The sequence below is a fragment of the Carassius carassius genome, chromosome 25 (genome assembly GCF_963082965.1).
Source record: "Carassius carassius chromosome 25, fCarCar2.1, whole genome shotgun sequence".
In the NCBI taxonomy this organism is placed as follows: Eukaryota; Metazoa; Chordata; class Actinopteri; order Cypriniformes; family Cyprinidae; genus Carassius; species Carassius carassius.
Genome location: NC_081779.1, coordinates 17384053 through 17410547, shown reverse-complemented (window position 1 = coordinate 17410547; position 26495 = coordinate 17384053). Strand labels below are relative to the sequence as shown.

Genomic DNA, 26495 nt, shown 5'->3' with positions numbered 1-26495 from the left:
TAACTATTTTTGATCAAATAAATGCAGCCTTGGTGAACACAAGAGTCTTTTTTTTTCTGTCGGCATAATTAATTTCATTTAATAGAGATCTTTGTGTACATTTCTATCTTGGTGACAGTAATTCATCATCATGATCACATTACATGATAACATGATGGAGAAAAGTGTAATATCTATATTTCCGGTTCCTGTTCGATCCTAGTAAAGTCTGCTGCATCCTCCATGACCAGCCAATCTAAACAATGAGCAACTGTGGCATGCAAACCACATTAAGCATTCATTTTGTTTGTGCCATTAATTGATTTGTGCCATTTCTTTAGTGAATTGTGTGAAATAAACGACAGTGGGCCCTGTTCATTTTTCCTGATATCCAACCAAACAATTTTCAACGCAAAAAATCCCTCAGAAAAAGATGATTTACAAAGAAGATTAAAGGCTTCTAGAAAAACTTCTGTAAATATTTAAAAACCACATAAACACAAACAGTTGCTTCATTAATGTCTGGCGCATGGTCTGGCTGAGGACATGAACTGGGCTAAGAGAGAGGAGAGATGGAGACATATCGGTGGTGTGTTAGTTATGAGCCAAAAAAAACTAACTAAACAAAAAACAACACAGAACAAGGGCACAGAAGGACATAAGGGCATGATGGATAACCTAAAACAAAAATCAGCAGTAATTTGTATTTGTTCACGTACTCAAAGAAAACAAAATATACATTAAAGTGCAAGTGCAACTGAGTCGGCCAAAGCAAAGATATAGGCCACCATGTTAACCTGTGTTTTGTTCTTTGAGTACTCCAACTGATTCTAACATATTTAGCTGAACACACTTTTAGCGACATTCAATGTGCAATTATGGGGAAACGGTGAAGCCAAATGAAGAGAACAGGTTTCCTTATTTGACTCCAGAGTGTCCCTTCTGCTTTTTCAGGCCAGCAATGTTCCCTTAAAATCTCTCCATTAGGAACAACTTCTCAACAGAATCAGACTTTCCAGAGTAGAAATGCATGCTAATGCCTTCAATAGCTCTTAGCAGAGCCAGCCAAAGCCATTTTCTATGATGCAACCATTTATAACTTAAATATACCAGATTGATTTTATAACAAAAATTTTAATGGTCAAGTTAAAAATAAATACAGAAATAAAATCAATAGAAAGAAAGAAAAGAAGAAAAATGAAAGAACTAGGGAAAACAATGTTTATTTGTGCTTGGCCATAATTCAATATTAAAATTGATGCTTCCACTGGCCAGTGGCAGTTTTTGAGGAGAGGTGGTTTAATTATCTGCAGATATAAGTCTAACCAACGTATCTGTGTGGTTTAGGAGGCGATTTTGGAGATAGAAGTGGCTCACTCAGACACAAATTGATGTTGATTAGCGGGGCTGTGCAGAGGCCTGATTGATGCAGCTCCGAGCTCGTAGCATTTTTTACCGGCTCCTTTTGTGCCATTAAACGGGCGTCTTCCCACACTTAGTGCTAATGATGGACCATGATGGAGATGAGACTGTGACTGATATGATCAGACCACTTCAACTTCCTCAGTCAGAGTAAAAACACATTTATAAATCTAAATAGAGGGACGGGTTGAGGGGATGGACGATGCAACTTCAAAGAGTCAACTATAAAGTAACAGAGTTTCAGAGATTCATAACTTGTGTAATTGTTTCCAAAAAATATTAAGCACACAACATTTTTCAACATTGATGATAAGAAATGTTTCTTGAGCACCAAGTCAGCATATTAAAATTGATTTCTGAAGGATTATGAAATTTAGCTTTGCCATCAGAGGAATACATTACATTTTAAACAGCCGTGCTCTTAATGGCACATTTTGGCTTATATATAGCAACTCTAAATTGAACATCTCAAATTACACAAAGATTTCCATTGACTGTTATTTTTTAGATCTCATCTTTAACACACAGGACTTACTTTTACACTTGGGCAGAGCGTTGCTCCACTGGCCGTTGGGCTGACAGTGAGACTTGATTGCACCCTGCAGAACATAACCAGGGTTGCAGGCGAAACGCACAATGTCGTTAAGGTTAAACTGCGTTCCCTGAATCACACCATTAGCTGGGGTGCCTGGATGTCCACAGGTGATGGCTACAGAACATCAGAGCGACATATTAATAACCATTTACATGATTATTTTATTTCCAGAGGCATAAAACTGTCAAAAAACATTAAATCAGATTGTTTAAGCAACACGTACGGACACAGACGGGAGTCTTTCCGGACCAGCGGTGGTCCTGCTCACAGATGCGAACGGACACGCCGATGAGTCGGAATCCAGGATTACACTGGTAAACGACACTGCCTCTGTAGTTGTAATTCTCTCCAATGATCTGGCCATTCACAGTAGGCTCCGGTGTGCCACAGTGTCCAGCTGTTGAAGAAAAACATAGTACATGCTCATTTGATCACATAAGGGTATATTTTCTCTATTTGTTGATGAAGAAGTCCCATAAGGGAAGTAAAGCCACTCACCAAGACACTGGACGTCAGCTCCACTCCACAGGCCATTGGACATGCACTCTCTCACTCTGGAGCCCACCAGAGTATAACCCGTGTTACAGGAAAAAATGGCAGTCGCTCCATATACGGTTAACGTTCCTATTTTATTCCCATTTGGAGGAGTTCCAATGTCACCACAGGAAATGACTAGGCAAATTCAAATATAGAATGCATTTGTAATTTTTACTTTTTTTTTTTTTTTTTTTAATTATTCTGAATACAACATCCGTTGGAATTTCAAGTCCTGAACTAGCTTTTTTTTTTCAAACTTTACTTAAAATTAAATCATAAAATACTAGATAGGGGTTATCCTTTGTAGGGCAATGAGTTTCCAAAAAATAAAAATAAAATCATAATTTGAAAATGCTGTGGTCTCTAAGTATGTCTTGATGCCACTTTGATCTATTTTGCACTCACTTTCACAGGATGGTCTTGGCTCAGGGTAATCCCAGGTGCCGTTAGCTTGGCAGCGGATGACCCTTTGACCCTTGTAGAAATATCCAGGGTCACAGGTCAGCATCATCATGGCCTCATATTTATTCTGCATGCCGTAAATAAGCCTCCACCTCCCATGATCCACTGCGGAGTGGCCGATGTCAGGGCAGGTCACAGCTAAAGTATCAAAGTTAAAACTAGTTTTTTGATTGAGACCTAAAAATAGTGTAACATATTTTTTTGAATAATTCTTTCTTCGTATTCATTTTAACAAATTCGTTCCATTATTTTCCATGTTCAAACAAATTTTTGAATTCAAGATTAAATGTGGCCTAAGACTTTTCAAGAATTTTAAATACCTAACAGAATAATACACATTTGATATTTTCCTTCTTTTATCAGTCTTTTATGTAAATAAGAACAAACTGATTGCGGTGCTCATGAACTCACGGACACAGCGAGGGCGGGTCTCCATCGGGCTCCACCTCCCAGATTCTTGACAAAGTGTTGACACCGGCTGAGCGTTGGCCAATCGGAAACCAGGATTACAAGAGAATGTGACTATAGAGCCGAGAGTGAAGTCCTGCCCGATGACAGTGCCATTCACTGGTGCAAGGGGCATCCCACATGAAACAACTGCGAAGGAGAGAAAGATTCTGACCTCAAAATACAGACTCAAGTATTTTCTCACAAAACCCCAAGGAAACAGGCTATTTCTTTTCGCCGTCATACTTCAAAGGATACTCCGTGCAAACACACTCTGTGAACACACCAAGAGCAGCAATATGACAGTGCAAACACAAACTTGCAGTGGTTCTGGGAAGGTAAATAAGAGCAGCTAGAAAGCAATGGGCACAAGCCAAGATGTAGATTACATCTGGACATGGACTAAAGGACACAGAGAGAACCTGAATATACAAACTACAGTAAACAATATGAACACAACCATCTCTCTGGTCTCAACAGGTATTAGGACAATTCAGCCATGTTTGCATATGATATTGGATTTGCCATTTTATAATTGAATGCATCATTAAACAAACCAACATATATAAAATAAAACAAAACATAACATAAATATATAAAAATAAAAGTAAACATAAAAAAACATAAAACAAATTAAAACGAACAAATAAATACTAGTATAATTTTTTGCACATTCAATTTTTTTCATCCAATGCAACAACATTTTAGTGAACTGTTTGTCTAATTGTCTAAATAGGTTTTGGCACCACTGTACGCGTCAAATCAGAACACCAACACCGGATGACACTGCTGATTTAAAAGTTTGAACGACACTATATCTGCCTCCTCTCCTCCTCTCATCTTAATTCGTCATTTAGCTATCACTTCTATCTAGTGTGATTTACTATTATACTATTATTATATTATTTACTATTATATTATTATACTATTATGTACACTTACAGGGACATTCCCTCTGGATCAACCCGAGGTTAAGTGTTTTTCTCAAGGCCACAATACTGATCATTTCATGATTTCATGATTTTCCCCTCATTTGTTTGAACCTACAAACTTCTGATGTCCAGTACAGATCAGTAACCACTATACTATCCTCTATAGTCATCTACAGTCTCAAAAGTCATTATAATGCCTCTTCTTTCTGATGACTGGCACATAATGGATTTAATATCCATACAACTCAACTTTCAATCATTCATGAGTCAACCCACTTTGAATACGAAATACGAATACGTTCAGTGTGTTCAATAGAGCGCAAAGGCTCTTGGCCTAAGGCATCTCACACCATTCCTGTCAAATAGAAATTCACCTCTCTCACAGGTGAGGCCTTTGTTAGCCAGGAAGTGGTGATAAAACGCAGCCCTTCTGAGACAGCAAAACGGTAGACCCAGTGGAGGCCTCTGCTTTAGTGGATGATAACTGCCTCTTTCTGAGGAGATTCTCCCCTCGGACAGCACATTAGCAATAGTCTCGCAGCTATTGCTCCTGGCGAACCCATTTATTGTGATGAACAATCTGACAGATGCAGCCAAGCCCTAAACATTGATTGAATACAGAATTAGTCATGGCGGCGCCAGTCTATCGCAGATAGAGTTTTGCAAGGAGAGGTGGATAATCGCATCCAGACTTTGTCCAAGGTATTTCGGACAAGATTTTCAGACTCACCTTGGCAAAGCGGCACTGGAGCATTCCATTGGTAGATGCCCTGCAGGGTGCGGATGCAAGTGGCAGTGGTCTGGCCAATCAGGTTGAAGCCCCGGTCGCAGCTGAAGCGCAAGGTACTGCCAAGTTTCGTGCCCGTCTGGCTATGTACCGAGCCATTCACAGGAGGTTCCGGGCTACTGCAGTATGCCGCTGTGGCACATACAAATGTAAACACAGTCAGAAGTCAAAGACACATCAGTCTGTGAAACCTGCTGCTTATTGCTTTTCAATTCTTCACCCTGTTTACTGGAAATAGCAGATATTAATGCAACCCGGGAGCTGAGGAGTGATTAAAAAGATGCACGGTATTGAATTGCAGGAACTTGTGGAAGGTCACAAATGATGGATATGTAAAAATTAATTATTTATATAGAATTACAGTCAAAATACAACGAGAGTCATCATATAAAGTTATGCTGTTTGGCATATGCAATCCAGACCACATTGTCTCCTGTGGCCCATGAGGCGTCTGAGATCAGATCTTAGCAGGCTGTTCTCCTTGCTGACCAAACAAGAAAAAGAATGACTGTAATGATACCAGCATAATATAAAAGGAGCTATGGAGGGAATTATGAGGGAAATGGGGCAGGAATGCAATTTGTTGCATTATTAATTACCATGACCACTTTATAGGCCTATCTGTTTCACAAGTTCACATGTTCATATACTCCTACAGTGATACAGGTAAACAGCTTTGACTAGCTGCCCATAATGCAGAGGCTTGAGGAAGTTGCCCCCTGGACTATTTAATTAATGTAAGTTAATTAGTGTAAGATTAGTGAAGGTTTCCTGAAAGAAAAAAAAAAAAAGAAGAAAAAAAAAAAAAGTTAACTTGAGAAGGCAAACTGCACAGGAAATTAATTCTAGATACACTAAAGATACACTATATGAAGGATAATGCAAAAATACTGATTAAGAAAATGATTTTCTGCAGTGTAAGCAACCACTTATGTATATGCCCTTGTGTTGGATTAGATGAACAAGCTCTTACCGAACTGCCATTTAAATTCCATTAAAACAATTCTAATTTCAGTACAACACAATATCTAGCAATGGTAATTTCCTTTAGGAGAGTAAGGGAGCACTCACACAGGACACATTCTGGCATTGAAATCAGCTAGATGGCAATAAAAGGCAATATAATGGAATAGAGCGGAGGGGTCTTGAGATGTGTTTTTCAAAGCTGAACAGCTGTTAACTATCGACATTAAAAAGTCATATTAAAAACACTGTGCTGATGGCACAAGACTACACAAATATTCAAAGATGCATGTCTGAAACATATACACGGATCAACAATTGTGCCCCAAGTTAACATTACACACATACATATATATTTATTTTTCTATATTTTTTAAGTTAAGGTTTTCAGTCTGTTACCGTGTTGTGGATTTAAGATCCTTTATAGCTTAATTTATTTCTAAAAGTTGACAAATATTACACTACCTGCATTTAATTGATATATAAAAAAATGAAATAAGAAAATAGAAATATTAAAAATCATATACAATATAAATGTATTAATATAAACATATTAATGTCTCAAATTGAAACTAAACTAAAACCTGAAAGCATAACTAATAATAATAATAATAATAATAATAATAAAATAAAAAGTTTGGTCTCAACATCCCAGCAAACACCAATACAGGAGAGAAAACTGAACTCATCAAGTCATTTCATGGAAGTTTAGCTCTTCACAGAAGATGTTAAAAGAAGTAAAAGCAAACCTACTGTAGGGAAGGGCAACACTTTTAGGGCAGCAAAAGGCATAAATCTTTTTAATGATCAAACCACAGAAACACAACATGCTTCCAGCCTCTTGTCTATTAGCCCTGAGTGGAGAGTACAGATAATGGACAAATTTGAAAGTTTACACATCATATACCTTTAGTAAAACTTTGAATAATAATAATAATAAAAAAAAATACACCCTGCACTAATGGTTTAAATGGAGTGCGATTTTAAAGCAGTTTTGTTTTGTGCGTCGAACCTCCCATGTGATAGAGCAGCTGCTGCCCTCTAAATGGCCAACAAGACTGCTATTGATTGTTGGCCACAGAGATCTAGCTGTAAAAGAAGGCTAAGTAACAATTTTGCTTTCCTTCTAGACTACTTTGTGAAGTCTGTGTCAGCCAGTCGTAGTGCTGTTTTCTTCCTGACTATGACCCAAGAGCCCCAGCTTTGCATTTAATAAAGCAAAGTTAATGCTGTCAATCGTCAACCTTTAAGCTGCTCCATTTCTTCTTTTTCCAAAGAAAGGCCTTCAAATTTCTCAAAGCCAGTCATTTAGCAAACCTCACACAGGTGATGGTGGCAAGAAAAGGTCAGGAAATGAAAATAAAAATATAAAAGAGAAACAAAAAAGAGAGGGAGGAGAAGTGAAAGGACCCGCTACAGTTGATGAACTAACAGCCTGTGGAGATAAAAGATGAACTGAGAAAGAAAATGGTACGAAGCTTTGAATCTGTCCCACCATCTGTTTTTGTCCCACCAAGGCATCGCCACAGAAGGGAAACCATATTGAGGAGAGAAACCTAGGTGTGCTGCCGCTGCTAACCCAGACTGTCACAGAGCTCTATATCAAAAATCCTTCATGCGAGGAGGAAGCGGAAAAAGCAAAACAAGCTGATGCTGAGAGAAAGGACCCTGATGAGCCAGACAAAGAGGTGATTAGTCACTCTTCTGAAACTCTAATGATTAGAAGCATATGGAAACTTTTTAAATATGTATGGGGTAATAACTCAGAATTATGGCACTGCTCATGAAACGGCGCAATCAGGTCTTGATAGCTTGTGGCAGAGTTTCCTGCGTAAATTCTGTTTTTGCAGCAGGGAGTCATAATTGGTCGTTTTGTGATTGCATATCTTTAACTGTAAGTTGTCAAACATTCAGGCAGTTGAGGAGTCATATGATATAATAATTTGTAAGCTAAACCAATAGCTTATGGATATTGGGTCATTTTGGCTGAATCATTAAAAGTATTGCTCATAAGAGTCATCTGTTCATGACTCAAATTACAGTTACACTATATGTTTGTTTTTGCATTCAGGTAGTGAAGACTCAACAGTAGTATTTCAAAGTACTTAGTCTAGTTTAAGTTCAAATGACAACCTCATAGCCTGTGAGAAAAATGCATGTATGTATGAATGAAAAAATAAAAAAAATAAAAAAACATGTCTGTCAACAGTATGAAATGTAATATGTTGTACAGGTCTGTGGGCGGGGCCACTGGATTAACTGTGTTAAACTCATTATTTTTCCATAACTAATTAATTGAATTAAGTAATTAAATTGCTTTTTTTATGTGCCTTTTTTAAAAATGCTGTTAAAATAATGCATTTAAAGATGAGCTACTGATTGTATAATTCCATTGCTTAACTACAACGTTAAACATGCATTGTAATTATTTTAATTATTTTAATTAATAAAGTTTTGTCCATTTGAAAATAAATGTCTAATTTTAATATGAATTGAATATAAAACAACGCATTGATTCATTAGTTTAATTTAATAAATCAATTCATTAAGTGTGTTTTGAGAGAACTCTTAGTCAGCAGGAAACGGTGGCTTGGAGAAATCCAAATACAATCTGTATGTTTCGATGATGTGTTTGAATGCTCACCTGAGTAGCGGATTCGAAAGCCCTTCTGACTGGAAGTGTGATCGAAAGACCAGTGCAGGTAAACCTTGTTTGCAGTGCTAGTAATACTAAAGGGAGACGAATAGTTCCCACTTAGAGAAATGAGCAGTGGACTCTGTCTTGAAGGACCTGCAGGATAAAGCATAACATAAAGTTACCATATATAAGATGCCTCTCTGGTCCACATATCACATCTTAGACCACATATGTGATTCGATCTGGGAAAACCCAACACATTTTGAAATTTGACACACTGAGTTCAAGCCCATTCCAAAACTGTTTTCATTTTGTCCATAGCTTGATCTTAACAAAAGTTATGGCTATCTGAAATTGGCTGTTAGCTATGATTTTCCGGAATGGAAAGAGACGGTTCACTTTCACTTCTACTTAAAGATCGCTGTCTGTCAGGAGCGCTATACTGCATTATTTCACTAACAGAGTAACGTTACCCTGAAGAGGACAGTTTTCCATTGTTTATCATGTTGGGCTTTTGATCACCCCTTGTATGTTTGGATAGCACGAATAGTGTACCTTGTAGTTAGAAAAGCGAGCGCAGCACACTTTTGCACATAACAGACAGTCATCGGTTTCCTCCTCTTTAGTAACATATTTCGATCATTCATCTCTCGATGTGAAATAGTCCAATATAAAAAAAAAAAATAGGGCACTGACATCACCACGATTGAGCAGACTGAGAGGAGCAAGATCGTCTAAGTGAGCCGTATCTCCAGTGAGCAGCTTATGACTGAGGTTTTTCCTTGCACTCCGCCATCTCATGATATTAACAAATAAATAAATAAAACTTTGCGTGCAGTAGTTTACACAAGACTGGCGGGAAATGCACATTGATCCACCTTTATTATATATGATACTTGATTTATTTTGATAGGTTAACTGTTTTTGTGGTGTTAAGAGAAAGTACCTCCGCAGCACTCTTAACATGAGAGAAAGATAGGGCTGGATATTGTTAAAAATCTTTCGATCCGGTGCCAATTTCGATACCTCAGTTTCGATACCGGTTCCTAACGATACTTTTTTCGATACCATATGTTTTAAAATCCATTTCAACATCAACACAAATACATTAAACACAAAACTTTTATTTTTCACCTTAATTAAAACAAATTCTGGTAACACTTCACACTCAGGATAACATTATTAATAAAACTGGTTGTGCTTTTTGGATAGGGGTGCGCCATTCAGGGGCGGACTAGGACCAAAAAGTGGCCCTGGACTTTCTGGCCCACAGCAGCCCACCACATCATAATGCAAACGCCCCTGTTTTGATTTAATTTATTTTTATTTAATATTTAAGTAAACAGTTTGGGGATTTTAACCAATAGGGCAACTGATCCTCCATTGAAAAAAAAGAAAAGAAAAGCAGCTGTTCATTTAGCGACTCCTAGTGAGCGATACATGCTCATCAAGACAAAAACATTCTTCTAGAACTCACACTCAGTTAGCAGATCCATACGAATCATGCATGAAATAGAAGCTTATAAACTCAAACGATAGCTTTATGTGCTTTAAAGATGAACTTGAAGTCTTTATTCATTCGAGATGTTCAATAATAAAGAATCCTTGGCTCGGTAATACAAGTTCATGATCCGATTAGTGATCCGTAGCTGATCGTTAGCACTTGTTTCTAAATCTTGCTGATTCAAGCATTTTAAACAATAAGCGTGTTCGGAGCTTGCGCTCACTCATTCAAAGCACGCGATGCGAGCAGCATTTCAGACAATGCGCGTACAGAGAATGAATTAATCTTTCGCGTAACGTAACTTCTGAATGAACACATACACAAATAATTGTCTCTGCAAGTATTCTGGAAAACACAATCGGTTATGTACTAAGTGAATGTATACAGTGGCCTGCTGCTCAGAGAAGATTGCTGTACCGTAGAGTTGTGATGTTCGTGAACGAACAGATTCTTTTGAACGACTCATAAACATGAACGATGGGAGCCGAGTCGTGGCTGGAGGGGAGCCGTTCTTTCTGTCGTTCTTTTTTCCTATGCATGTTTCATAGAGATGCACACAAATGAGCTCCTCCGCAAGACAGAACAGTTATAGGGGGAGGGGCGCACCCAGCGCAGGGCAACCCTTTATAGCGTGATGATATTAATTATTAGTTGTGCACGCATCCTTCACGTGAGTACTCCAGTGGAAAAAAAACCCTGCGTGCCTCTGTCATTGGGTAGGAGCGTTGAAAAAAGCTGTTTTGCACAGACATTCGTTGCAACCCACTTTGTTATTGTTCATTGAATTGAAGGGGCTGATGTCCTATTTGCAAAGTTTACAGTAGTAATAGTATGTAGACATTTCCATTTTATTTATTCTAATTTTATCTACTTTAAATGTTTTTTGTTTTCTATCAAAATGTTCTTGTGTGATTACAATGTTCTTGTGTGGAAGTGTTTGTAGTAAAAGCTGTTTTGCACAGAAATTCATTGCAGCCGTCTTTGTTTTTGATGTTTATTTGTGAGTAGGTATTGTATGAATAACATAAGTCAACGTAGCTTTACACACACACACACACACACACACACACACACACACACACACACACACACACACACACACACACACACACACACTTTGTACTAAAGGTAAATCCAAAATAGTGATGTCACTGTCTAAGCAGAGGGATTTGTGCAACCCTATGGAATATAGTACACACATGACAAATGAGGTAATAATCAATATTTCAGAATAATTCAAACTCAGATATTGGTGTGTGATATCTGAGTTTTAATTATTTGACTACAAATCTCACCTCATCATTCTTCCCAGTGATTATTTCCAGGATAAACTGAGATGCCCCCAAGCTGGCTTCTTAAAACTGACTTAATATTTAAAAAGAGCCAAAAGAGCCTTCGTTTTGAACGGCTCTTTGAAAGGAACGGATCGTGAAGATCCGGATCCCCTCAAAGAGCCATAAATCCCATCACTACTGTACCGTCCGGATCTGTCTCTCTCTCTTTTATTTAGACGACGTGAAAGGGGGCGTGTTTCAAGATACGCAATGGAGTAGACCAAACTAAACAGGGAGGGAGTGAAAAACACTCATCCAAACAAATGCTTCATTAAATTGGTGGTATTGCCGGCTTTGGTTGCAATACTCTTATCGCATACTTTGCTGACTCGGCATCCACTTTAATAAAGTGTAGCCACACTTTAGACCTCTCTGGCATTGTAAAACGGAAAAGATTTGAAGAAAAAACAACTACACTTGTGTTGTGTGACTGCGAGTATCTTCAGAAATCCTCCCCATCACGTCAAGTGGTGTTGGACAGCCAATCACGGCGAATTTAGGTCCTTACATGCACGTATGCTACAAGCTCACTCAGACACAGCCGCTTGGCAAAAAAAAAACAAACAAACAAAAAAAAACCCCGCCCGCTTGGCTTTAGGAACCGAAATTGGGCACCGAAAGATAAATAATTTTTCGATACTCATAGTATCGAAGTTTTTTGTTCGATACCATAAAGGCATCGAAGTTCGGTACCCAGCCCTAGAGAAAGACACAGTCTTTTCTGCTTGCTGCAATAAATTGCTATTTTCTGAACTAAACAAGTGAATTTTGCCACGATAATCTCAGAGATGATAGACAAGATGTTATAGAATAATAACTGAATGAAAACCTAACTTAGACAAATTTTTTTACATACAACCTATTTTTGAATTTCTCGAAAACGTCCTAGCGTCACATCCCATGGGTTTTCCCAGATCGCGTCACATATGTGCTTGCCTTCATGAATTTAAAATGCAATGATTCTTAAGAAACTGGCCCTGATTTTCAAAAAGTTGGAATAGATATGTATATATAAATATATAAAGTGAGTTACATAGAAATTATTTTACAGGCAATTTTAAAACTTCACACTTTTTTTTGACAACTGGTCACAGAAAAATTAAATAAAAATCCCACTCGCATCTCTTCCTATCACTATCAGTAGCCACATATTTTACAAACTTCAGATTGACTTGTTTACCACCAGCAGTGATACCACTGATGTGTTTCTGTCACAACACAGCCTCTCCACCTCTCATGGTTAATGCAGAGTGACAGGGCTCTCTCTGTTCATGAACTTCACTAGCAGTACTTTCAGATCAGCTGAACTCAGTCCAGAGAGGTGTGTGTGTGTGTGAGTGTGTTAAAGGCCATTCCAGACGTCATGTTAGTGTCTGGGCCAAGCTGCGGGGAGGTAAATGGATCTGGTGTGATCTGGCTGGCTTTGGCATGTTGTGAAAAGCAAAGTCTGCTCCGTAGCACAATGGGAGTTGAAAGCATAATCAGCATTGAGCATGCCAGCTCCCCTCAGGAGTGGCTCACACTGCTCCCAGATGACAAGCAAATACACACAAGCACAGGCGCTTTATGAGCCTCAAAAAAGTGTGTAGCACAATGTGATACTGTCATATACTGCACTCTAAGAAAAAAAAAAAAGGTTTACAAATGTGTGCAAGTCATTTTTTTTTCATGCTTTTCACTTTTTTTTAACAATGCTTTTATCTAATATAAAAATTTTCAGAGGTATTATAAGAATTAATTTTTTTTCATGAATGGATATTCTGTTTATTCAACAAAAATGCACACGAGTGATTAAAAGTTAGAGCAAATACATATAATGCTACAAAATATTTTAATTTTAAATAAATTATGTTCTTTTAAAATATCCATTCAAAAAGAATCCTAAAATATCATGGTTTCTACAAAAATATTAAGCAGCAAAATAAGAATTACTTCTTGGGCATTAAATCAGCATATTAGAATGATTTCTGAAAGATCATGTGACACTGAAGACTGGAGTATTGGCTGCTGATTTATTAATTTTTTCCTCCAATAAATGTATAGGGCTATCTCATGTTTACCTGTTTAATTGTATGTAACACACTTGCAGAATTAATATTGTTTATTAAATGATTTTGGTGGTTAAGGTGATCTGTTTTTTTTTTTTTTGAATTTTATTTTAATCCATATTTGTTCACATAGCAAAGTTTCAAAGTCTGTTCACTTCTTTATTTTTATTTTTTTATTTATTTATTTTTGGAAAATTGCATGACTTTTCTGATCTGTAATCCACTTCCTAATCTCAGCCTAAATGGGATCACTTTGACCTCAGCGAAGCCACTGACCTAAGACTGGCCCTGAATAGTCCTCTGTTGACTAAAGCTATTTCCGTTGCCTTTTACAAAAAGTTTTCACCGTGTAAAAGCAAAGGTCATCCCTTTTCGCCTCTCTTCAACTGTCTATCTTGCTCAACACAGAAAGGTTGCCTGTGATGTGTATGTCAATAATTCTTCCTGGATGGAGAAAAAAAAAATAGAATTCTGTGAACAAAATTAAGTAATTTTCGCAATAATGTTTGTTCCTTGATTTAATCTTATTAAATGATATTACTATAACAGCAATAAATAATAATAATAAATAATAATAAATAATAATAATAATAATAATAATAATAAATATTTCCATTTGAAGTACTTATAAATTATAAAATGTTATAATTATTATTATTATTTTAAAAAGTAATAAGTGCTGCCAGTCGAAAAAAATAAATAAATAATAATAATAATAATTGATTGTAATTTTTTTCTGAAATCAATCCCACCTTACATTAGTTTTTTTTATATATATACTTTTATATTGCAATAATTTCACATTCAATCTTTAAATTTATTTAGAAACAACATAAAGACAGTATATTTTTTATATTTGTTTAATGACAATGTTTTTATGACTGAAGGTGAGAATCACTGATACCAATACCACTGGTGTCTCTAGGAAACTGTTTTTCTATTTTTTATTTTAATATTTAACCATTGACTATAGCCATTCAACATCACAGTGTAATTGAGAGCTACCAATTTTAATATTTATTAGACTTAAAAATATAACAACTTCTAATTTGAGTGAATTTAAACCACAAACTTCACATAAACCCTTTATAATAAATGTCATGTTTAGCTATCCGTGCCTTTCAACAAGTAGGAAATACACAGAAACTGAATTAAGTTATCAAACACACAATTCTTAATTAAATATAGAGGAATTCCTTTAAGCTACAAAAACTATCGTTTTTTTTCTTTTGTTCTTTGGTGAACAGACATCACAGCAGCTGGGCAGTTAGGTTATTTCGGCTGCTTTAAGCGCTCTGGCTGCTGAACATGATTCAGATCTGACATGCATTGTATTTTCTCACAACTCTTTACCTTTTCTGACCCAATTCAGGTCTTAAAGTCTCTACTGTATAATGAGCTGATGAGTTGAATCGGGTGTTAGATGAGGTAGACAGAATAAGGCTACTGCAGGACAGTTTCGAAAATGTCTCAGGTTACAAATGTAACCTTTGTTCCCTGAGAACAGGGAACGAGACAATACGTCATCGACGTTATGTAGAACGTCTCAGGCGTGACAGGTCTCTGAAATCAAATATCAACTCACAGCAATCATGCTGACCGGCGACAGCCGTGAATCATCAGCTTGAATGATGAGCATGCGACCTGGATATATAAAAAGGGCGCCTTGAAACCATGACAATATCCTTTCGTCTGAAGGAACTGTTTGGCCGGCAGACCCCGAGGCATGGCTGGGAGACGTATTGTCTCGTTCCCTGTTCTCAGGGAACAAAGGTTACATTTGTAACCTGAGACGTTCCCTTTCGAAGGGAACTTCGACAATACGTCATCAACGTTATGGGGAACGAAGTACCCACGCCGCCATGCTAAAGGGAGTGCATGCCCAATGCCAACAACTGTCAGAACCAGCAATTCAATGAACGCTAGAACCACTCACCCTCAGGTCACACTGGGCTGTCAGTGACAGCACTCCCTACGGTCATAGCCCAAGCTATATGATACATCAGAAAATCTCCATAAACATAGTTTAGTGAAAGGTCTGCCTGGGCCTGCTCAAGGGCCTAGGACCACAACTTCAACTTCTTAGAAGGGGTCCCTTCTAGGGAATGTGGCTAGGGAACCCGAGAGAACCCCAGCCAGTCACTATTCAGGGGAACGTGCCACCTGAAATGCCACCAGGCAGGCCTGACCTGGTGTCACTACATTAGACACTACAGTCTGGCCACTTACTGTCTGTCCGAAGACAGAGCCTCTGGACAATTGCCTTTAGGAAGGCATCCAACCCGAGGAACTGCGGAGCAGGCAGTGAACCACTCGGCCCGGATCTCAGAGACGGGATATCCTGGAGAGTATGACTCAGCATAGTGCTTTACAACCCTTGCCAGCGAGGGGAGTTTTTCTACTCGATCCACGGATCTACCCAGTGTTTGTGTTTCAAAACAAATGAGGACTGATCTAACTGGGAGGCCTCATGAGAGGCCTACGACCGACTGACCAGACTCAGGAGACCACATACTCATATTGACCCTCAGTGAGGGGAGCATAAGATCTACCTGGTAGGCAACCAGGCTGTAGCAGGATAAAGAGGGTCCAGGAGGGAACCTGTAGCAGAGAATAAAAACTTGAGTCGAGCCAGGGCGCAAGCTCTCCTTCGGTATCTGCCTGATAAGGACTGCTAAACTGAAAGTAAGCGGCCACTAGCTTACAAAACCCATCAACACTGTGAAACTACTCTCAGGGAGACCTGGAGAGGCCTACTACCTGACAACCACAGTATGTGGGAGCTCACCTTCAGAGAGGCCTGGTGAAGCCTACTACCTGATAACCACAATATGTGGGTGTTCACCTACAGAGAGGCCTAGAGAGGCCTACTACCTGTTACCAGATAACCACCTTAAGTGGAAACTCAAAGTAATTTGGAACTCAACTCCAGAGAGGCCTGGTGAGGCCTACTACCTGACAACCACAAAACGTTGGAGCTCGCTTTCAGAGAGGCCTGGAGGGGCCTAATACCTGATGAACACAGTGCATGGGAGTTCACTTACAGAGAGGCCTAGAGAGCCCTACTACCTGTTACCAGAAAACCACCTTAAGTGGAAACTCAAAGTATGAAAACCATGACATGAAGGAGCTTACTTTCAGGGAGGCCTGGAGAAGCCTTCTACCTGAAAACCATAGCTGATAGTGAGCCAGACTGGCAGTCCAGTCGACTGTCTTTGGGGCTTTGCCTTCAGGGAGGCCTTATGAGGCCTACTACCTGATAGTTCAAAAAAGCGGGAAGTCAACTTCAGGGAGGCCTGTGGGGCCTGCCCCCTAGTAACCACAGTATGTGGGATTTAACCCTCAGGGAGGCCTAGTAAAGCCTACTACCTGACCACCACAAAATGTGGGAGCCCACCTTCAGGGAGGCCTGAAGAGGCCTACTACCTGAAACAGTCTAATCAGCTGGATGTGACTGCTGCTGGGGACTCGCCTAACAGGGAGGCCTGGTCGAGCCTACTAGCTGATAGCGAGTCTATTCTGCTACTTTAACGAACACTGCTGGAAACATACTATTAAAAATTTTTCCTATAGTTTTGTCCTAGTGTATGTTCCACAATGTTGTGACCCACTTCCGAGGAGGCCTGTTAAGGCCTACTACTTGGCAGTGAGCCTTCTGGCCGAACTACCAGGGCCAACCACCGAAGGTGAGCTGGCCTAGGAACCCTATTTGGGGGCTATCCTGGTACATAATCACATTGCCAAAGGCAGTGTACACAGCAAAAAGCAATACCCTTATAGCAGGGGAGTACAACATATGCCATTCTGCCTAGTGGAGGCCCCATTCGGGGGCCTACCTACTAAATGCATAGGCGTCAGCCCATGGCAATGCTCTGGCTTCAAGGGAGTGGAGTTCAAAAACCGGAATGAAATGTAGTTTAGAACTCCCTGATCAACCGGAGCCATCGTGGTGTGAGGTAGATAAATACAGAGCTGAGAATGGACTACTCAAAACTACCCTGAGTTAGCGGGGGAGTAACAACCATATGTCCCTGCAATGTTAGACAAGGAGCGGGCCTGCAAGTGGCTCCAAAGGGTGACAGGGATTTGTCCTGCACCCAGCCTAGGGGAGCGGTGGGCTAAATTGCAAGCCAACCCACTTCAACCCATCGGTCGAGCGATTAGCTCAACGGGCTGAGTGGAGCCAGCTCTAGAGGCCCAAAAATCTCTGTTCGGCAGAGTCTGACGAACTGTCACTTCGCAGAGCGAAATATGGCCTAACCCTGCCAGACTGATCCTACCTCTGCTACCACCCTGCATTACTCTATCACCCCTGAATGCAGAGAAAGGGGCGGGCCTTGGCCAACAACTCCCATTTAAGGGAGGAGGCTGAAATCTAGGGAAGGAAGCCTAACACATAATGAATGCGGCAGCTATACTTAGCAAAACGCCTCCAATATCCCTAGCATAGCCTAAGCCAGCTACAGAGGCGGCCCCCATGAGGGCTGACTTATAAGCATAGATCTACCTAAGGGCTCGGAGGAGCCACAGCCTACTTGATTGAGAGGCTGTGAAACACTCAACCTACTGAAACCTTACAGAGCTCAGGGGAGTGAGTACTCAGGATACTAATGTCACAAACCAATAGGCAGGACATCTATCTGAAGATCTATCTGAAGCACCAGCGTCAGTCTAAACCTAAAGCAAAAAAGCTCTCCTTTTTTTTTTTTTTTTTTTTCTCGGAAGACCAACTACTCTACCCCTGGGTGGCTTATAGCCCTGAGGCTAAACAGAAATGAGCGGTGGGCCACCACGCATATAAAATGCTATGACAGGAAGGCCATCACATACTCAGCACGGAAGCCAAATCTTCTTTGAGCTTCTCCCTAATTCATTCTAGCCACCAACTGGGGGAGGCTTCAGGGCCCTAAAGTCCAATACTTTAATTGCTCCTCTAAGAATGACCCCCTAGGTATATACAGGGAATAAGGTCTGTAGAGAAATACAAATCAGTCTTAGTTATACACACAGAATTTTTTAAAAACCAATAAGTTCACCTCACATCAACCAGTTGCTACGGCAGGCCATCAGAACATAGTTCTCATCATAAGGCCCATCCCCAGGGCTGGTGTAATGTAAACGCCTGGGGAGTCAAGAAGAGGGAGAGGGCTGGTAGAAAAGGCCCTCCAGGGAGATCAAACCCTACTTCCGCTGAGCGTTGCTGCGCTTGTGCTGAATGACCTCCCTTAAGTACCTCTTCTTGCAGGAGGCTCGCCTCCTCTGCATCCTCTGCATGAGAGGCGACACTAGACCTCTGGTCCTGTCTACGGTCCTCAGACCAAGATGGACCAGGTCCTCCCGCCTGCCTGGGCTGGGGCCCGGATCTCAGCGGTATACAGGTTTTAAATGCGGCTGAGCATGCCTTCGCCTCCCTAAAATTTCCAACCACCGCCTCAACGGAGGTGCCAAAAAGTTTAGCAGGCGAAACTGGTGAATCAAGGAGAGGGGATTTTTCTTTCTCCCCGATATCAGCCAAGTTGAGCCACAGATGCCTCTCCATGGCCACCATCGCCGCCATCAATCGGCTGATCGCGGCAGCAGTCTGTTTAGTGGCCCGGAGAGAAAGATCTGTGGTCCGGCGCAACTCAGCAACCGCCTCAGGGGACAGCCCAGCCTCCTGGTCGAGATCCTGCAAGCAGGTCAGCTTGGTAGGCTTGGAGCACTGCCATGGTATGAAGGGCAGCACCAGCCTGAACTGCTGCCATGTACGCTCTGCCATTCAAGCGAGCCGTGGTTTTAAGGGGCTTGGATGGCAGAGTCTAAGCTTTTAGTGTCGACACCCGCCCAGATAAGAGAGAGTTCGCAAACGTCTCGTCAATGGGCGGCATCGACACATAACCATACTCCCCGATCCCCTCAACATCAGCAAAATTACCCCGCCGATGTCGATGAATACGGGCAGAGTACGGTTTCTTCCATGCCCTCTCGATCTCTGAATGGAGATCAGGAAGGAATGGAAGGCTCTGCTGAGCTGGTGGTCTATGTTCAGGGAGAAACCAATCGTCCAAAAGACCGCGAACGATCTCTCCCTGAGCACGCCGCCATGTCAACTGAAGTTTGTCAGTGGCGCGCTCCATAACTTCCACCAACTCTGCGTACACGGGGCAGGGTGGCTGACGAGGTTGAGGATCTAAATCATCCTCCTCAGCCATCTCCAAGAGCATCCTGTGCGTGCTCTTCACCCAAACAGTACACACACATCTCGTGAGTGTCACCCGGAGACAAATATCTTGGGCACAGGTTAACACATTTCACAAAATTTTTAGGACTTGCCTTAGATGTGCGTTTCATTTTCGCTGTAAGCAGACGTTTAAATCAGACAAAACAGTCCCTGAAGATGAAAAGGATATTGTCATGGTTTCAAGGCGCCCTTTTTATATATCCAGGTCGCACGCTCATCATTCAAGCTGATGATTCACGGCTGTCGCTGGTCAGCATGATTGCTGTGAGTTGATATTTAACTTCAGACACCTGTCACGCCTGAGGCGTTCTCCATAACGTCGATGACGTATTGTTGAAGTTCCCTTCGAAAGGGAACCACTGGATTTCAGAGACATGTTCTTAAATGTGACTCATATATAACAAATAATTGCAGGCACACACATTTTTAAGGCAACTTTAACCTTTTTTGTAACTTTTGTGACTTAACTGACAACATAACTATGGCATTGCATGCTTGTACTTTCTTTTGCACTTGCTTTTGATACTTAGCGCACTGCCACGAGCACGTGCTACAGCATAACATCTGACAGGAAAATTAATTTTTACTGACATATGGCGCGAAAAAAAATCTCAACTGAAAACAGTTCACTGTCATTCTTCTAAAGCTCCCTCATCACTTGGACCATGTCCATGCTCATTTGACTAATGCCTGGTGCTGAAGTGAAGTTGGAGTGCAACTGTTTTCCATATTACTATCATCACTATTTGCAGTAGTAGTGGTAATAGTAGTAGTAATATAGTAGTACCACAGGAATCAGAGGAAAATATCCTAAGGAAAAGCTGTGATAAATCCACTCACCATCAAAGAACTCCAGCTCATCAAACTGTCTGCTGGTCTGGAAGTGTTCGATGGTGAAAGTGATGTTGTAACCTGAATCCACCTTCACCACCCAGGAGCAAGACTCAAAGTGTGGCAGGCTGCTGCCCGGAGACTGACTCAGGATTATTCCCGTGGAGGCTGTCAACACCTCGTTCATAGGACAGGTGACTGTAAGGAAGACAGACAGATGTAGTTCAGCTCAATAAATTACTGCATATTGATTCCAGAAAGCTAAAGCATTTTCTTTTGACTGCATACAACAGCAATGGAAGCAGTGCTAAGATTAGCTGTTACAGACAGGATCTCTCCAAACCCTTAACCATCAAATCAACCTTCAGAACTATTATACTCAATTGTCCAAGGAATACTCAAAATTAACCTAAAACACAGAATACAGTCAATGATAACACAAAGCATCCAGGCCAGTCTGTCATGAGACTGAGAGGATTGATCACTGTTGTTTACATGGCTAACCTGGCACTCAACCCTCAGTCTGCAGTTTCATCTTTCATCTTTCAGTCACTGATATTCCTCAAAGGCCCGTTGTAATATATTCTCACATTTTTACCTTGAATTATTAGGATTTATGTCTTGGGTGCTTCCCTCAAATCTTGGAAGCCTGCCTCTTATTCTCTATGTAGCTGTCGGAATACAAAGTAAGCATCCAAATACAAATCATAACATAAAAGGATAAACCCTCATCTCTGACACCATACTATTATTTTGTCTCATTTCTTCTGCATGACGCGGATGACGCGGATGACACGGATGAGAGGCCGCGTACGTCATGTCTGAAGCTGAACCCGGAATCAGACAAGAGGGACTGTTATTATGATGCTTATATTTCGAATATAAAATATGGATTTTCTATTACTTGTCTTGCTAAACATGCTGCAGTTTCAGAGCTCCACTGGTGTGAATACTTCATGATTGAGTTGATATTTGAATGAGATATCACGATGAAACAATTGTTAAGAATTTCTAACCTCACCGATCACCTCCGTTTATCAGAATATTGACGGATGCAATGCGCTAAAACCCTGTAAATAACATGATTCACAGTAAACAGTTCTGTTTCTATATTTGACCTCTTTAATTGGCTTTTTAGTCAGTCATTTAGCACCTTAATTGACTAACATTTAAGCCCACAGGTCTGTGCACTGATTAGGATGGATGTTAATCAAACAATAATTTCATGCATGCTGTGCACTGTCCGGCTTTATGTGTTGGCTTTATTCTTATAGATACATTCAGGTTCACAGTCCAGTGAATTGCTCTCGTGACAATGATTAAATTATAAAAAAAGTTTTGAGAATTGATATGATGTAAATCACACATGGGGTTTCTAGTCGAGATTGAGCTTGAGCTTGGCGGACACACAGGAACGATACATTTGTGGCTTTGACACATTTCCTTTACGAGGGTAAAATATAGAGGCTCTGGGACTGGCTACAGGGCTCTGAGGTCATATAAAATCTGAATGTGGTTTCATTGGAGGACAAACATTATTGTGGATGCATATCAATATCCGTTTGAGTAACCTACATCTGTCCATCCTGGAGCTCATGCTCACAAAGTACATTCTTTGTCAGCGTGGGTGTTACGGATCTTTATTTGCTGCCGCATACAGTGCTTTGAAAGCTGGCTGTTAACCTATAACAAACAAAGATAGACTGTAAAGCAGCAAACTGATAGATATGACGAGTCTTTTGTGTTTACTATATCATAACAGTTATAGGCACTTGCTAAATCCTTGATATTTACATTGGCAGTATATTTGTGTTTAAATCAGTTTATACTGCAAGACATAAAATGAACTCTTTGCATCTGAGCTGAGGGCTATATTGTATGTAAAATATATTTGATGGAGAAGCGGGGCAGTATGACAGTTCAGTAACAAACATTGTATATATATATATATATACATATATATATATATATATATATATACATATATATATATATATATATATATATATATATATATATATATATATATATATATATATATTTTTTTTTTTTTTTCTGGAAATGTTTTATGCATTTAAATGTATTGATTACTGAAAAACTGTAATTTGTAATTTGTTTTGTAATGTAAAATCTTTACTGTTCATCAATTTAATGCTCCTCAATAAAAAATATTTCTAAATAGACAGACACTATGAACAGTAGTGTAAGCATGTCATCAGTGCAAAATATAACACTTGGTTTAAAAGCAAACTAAAAAATTTCAAAATAGCTGATATGCAGCACAGATTTATTGTGCTACCAGCTTATGCATTTTTACCATCACACCGCCCAGCCCTAATTCCATTCTAACCCAACCGAATGGGGCAGAGCATGACCCTCTAAACAGAATCTTATCAAAATCCCCATCACCCCAGTCCTTGTCACTATGGCGGCAAATGGAAATTTAATTGCTCAGGTCACCCTTATCCCCTAATCCACTTTGAAATGGACTGTCAAAGGCTGAATGTAAACAACAGTATTGCTGGCAGATTCTGACAGAAGAAGAGAAGGCATGTCAGAACTGCTCCTGGCAGTTGAAGATTATCTACTGTACAAGAGGGGCTGGCATCTGAAAAGGGTTTTTAAACTTAAAATGTCATCCTTAGCAAATATGGCCCCCACAAGAATTTATCCCATTCAGAAAATGGCAACATAAAGCATTAATTTCATGATGTCAAAGAAAGGGATAAGCCAATATAGGCTTGTGTTCTGTTCATCACATGCAGTTTTCATATAATCTATCATTTGTTAAGCTCTGCCCCCTTGATTACTGTTGCTAGCACAGGTTGAATGTCCAATAATAATAAAGTCTCCTCAAACACTGTAATCAATACAAATTAGTAGTTAATTTTACACAATTTTATTTACAGCATCAACAAAGATGTGAAAATAATACCATGTGTATCCTCTCTGGGTACCTTGTGTGGCTATTAGTGCATGTTTTACCATATTTTTTTGATAATTTATGTAAAATGGTGTTTAAAGTGCCCCTATTATGCCATTTTAAGGTTGCTAATGTTGTTTTATGAGTCTCCTAAAACAGGTTTACATGCATGCAAGGTCAAAAAACACATTCGTTTTCTAAAAAAAAAAAAAAAAAAAAAAACAGTCTCTCTAAACCCCTCCTTTCCATGAGCCCTCACTGCTGTGATTGGTCAGATAGTGCAGTCTTTTTTGATTGGTCCAGAGCCATAGAGAGATTGGCTCTGGATTGGTCTACCATGTACAGTGCGTGTCGGAAACATTTTACTGTGTTTGTGGGCAGGCAGGTTGGCAACATAGAATGTGGGCAGACAATATGCAAATGTGTTACTTCATGACGTAAGGCAGAATAAGGTTTTAATTTCTGACGACTCGTTTAGGCGATTGCGGGCCAACTCTATTTTTTGATAGTTGATAACTTTATTTATCTGCACTGTCGGCTTCACAACTTTGCAGATAGTTTATGTCCACATACAGCTACATCACAAACTGCATGAAAGATAATAGTCGAAAAGGCATAATAGGGGCACTTTAAAATAATCCAAACATACAGATTCTCCACAGACTCGGACATTCGAAAAGATTAAAAGCTTGTCTGATAATAAGTCAGAACAGTCGCTAAGGTAGGATAAGTCACATACATTTGTAAGGGTCAGTTAAGGCCTATCTTGTTCAATTACATGTCTAGCTGCTAGTGGACTTTATAATTAATAAGGGGATCACTGGAAATAACCAGAAAAAGTAATGTGTTGAAATGAAACATACACACATTGATTATGTATGCTGGATGTCTGAGAATGACTTAGAGTAGGATTTCAAAATGAGCAAGAGATGTGGAGGTACTTGCTCTATTTGTTAGAATTCAGAAGATGAAAGACAATAAATAAGCGTGGCACTGTGCATGTTTAAAGTGCATTCATTTGAGTTCTCACATGCATGCAGTGACATATATATAATACATATCTATGAAAAATATATAAAACATTATACATAATACATAAATATGAATATTTTATATAGATTCTAAGAATTTTAAATAAGAGGAAAATGCTGCAAATAATTCTAAATTACTGAATAATGTCAGTCCTATAAATAAAAAAATAAATGAAAGAAAACAGCACTTAAATGCCATCAGGAGAAAAATTGCTTTGGGTTTTTAATGTCACCATGGTGAGAGAAGGGAGGAATAATAAAATCAACATGCATGTGTGCATGACACGCTGTGTGTCACTGATAAAAAGCATATTTTATTTGATTATAAACACTGAAAGTCTAGAGAGTGTGTACATGTTAAATAAATTAAGTTACGTGTGAGATTCTCCTACCCTTAATTTGCATAATGGCATGTGATGCACTCTCAGCATTCACAGATCTATTTTCTTTCTCTCTGACTATGAGATATAAAAAAAAAAGAAAAAGAAAGAAAAAGGAGACATCGAGAGAAGAAAGGAAGACATAAAGCAATGACACATAGTGTTTTTAAATGGGACTACATTTGTGATCGGCTTTGGCCAGACAGCATGAACCAGGGTTATCATTAACCAGGGTTGTTGGAAACACATATAACAAATCAAGAAGGGGGAAAAACAACTAAAAATCAAGCATCTTTTGCACATCAAGCTAAATGTTCAGCACAGTGCTTCATCAGAACATCATGTTCGTGTATATCTGATTATGTCTGTAAAACACAAAGTTCTGGATAGGATTTCTTTCATCAGAGGAAGGGTGAAAGAAGTAAGGAGATATATTTTATGAAATGATGTTTTCAAAAAGAGGATGTGTCAGATCAGATGTCAGGTAGAGAGCGAGATAGAGAGTGAGAGAGAGAGAGAGATGGGGAGAAGCTGTGATTTAATAGTTGGGTGCACCTGCAGCCTGGATATCCTCTGCATCTCAATGAGCTTTGCATTGCCTCAACCCATCACTGTCCTTCCTCTCTACTCTTTCAATCCCTCAGCTTTTCTCTCTGTATGCTTTGCTCACACTTGTTCTCCGGATAACAGAAAACAAAACTGTCCTTAAATCAAATCAAAACGTATATAGTTATTATATTAGAACAATCATTTCCATATAAAAATACATTATGTACAAACCATTTTTATTCTTATTGCAAATGAAAATTTTTTATCTAATGTAGTGTTTTTTTTTTTAAGATGAGAGCATATCACACAACCTGTCCCTGTTGGAATTTGAACAAATTGGCTAGATCATATCACATGAAGAATTTATAAAGATACCATACAGTCTGAATGCGCAGCCTTTGATATCAACAAAAGACTATAAAAGACTATGAAAGACTATGCCCCTTTATGGTACAGTATAGCCATATGGCAACATTTAATTTTAAATGACATTTGATTCTGTTCAATACTGCAAAGTGCTCTATTAAAAAAACACATTTGTAAATATCTCATACATCAGGATTTTTCACTGCACCTTTGATTAGATAATTAGATGATGCTTTTTCCAAATTTACTTTGTCCAACAGAAATTTTACAGAAAATATTATATGAAATATGAAAATTTTACAGATAATATGAATGTTTCCATATGGTAATTCTGTACCACCAATTATGATGTCTGTTATATGGCTTCTAATTTTTTTTTACTATTTTCAATAGATAAGGAAAGAGTTACCCATTACCACTGAAGATGAAAACAATATTGCAATATAAATCAAATACTTGGTCAATCTGAGCTTGTACAGTTCTTTGATACTTTCTTTTCCTCAAAAATCTCTTTTATTTTTGTTACCGGACAACAACAACAACAACA

At 39.2% G+C, this 26495-nt stretch overlaps 1 protein-coding gene across 1 annotated transcript in view; it reads right to left on the bottom strand.

Moving 5' to 3' along the window:
* LOC132104306 (CUB and sushi domain-containing protein 2-like) overlaps positions 1-26495 on the bottom strand; it is a 318325-nt gene that overhangs the window by 19372 nt on the left and 272458 nt on the right. Inside the window, exons 47-54 of the mRNA XM_059509682.1 lie at positions 20709-20897; positions 8769-8915; positions 5105-5293; positions 3407-3592; positions 2939-3133; positions 2495-2668; positions 2220-2393; positions 1937-2110 (exon numbers count right to left, since the gene is read on the bottom strand). Coding sequence (XP_059365665.1) covers positions 1937-2110; positions 2220-2393; positions 2495-2668; positions 2939-3133; positions 3407-3592; positions 5105-5293; positions 8769-8915; positions 20709-20897 — 1428 coding nt within the window. The remainder of the gene's footprint in view (positions 1-1936; positions 2111-2219; positions 2394-2494; positions 2669-2938; positions 3134-3406; positions 3593-5104; positions 5294-8768; positions 8916-20708; positions 20898-26495) is intronic.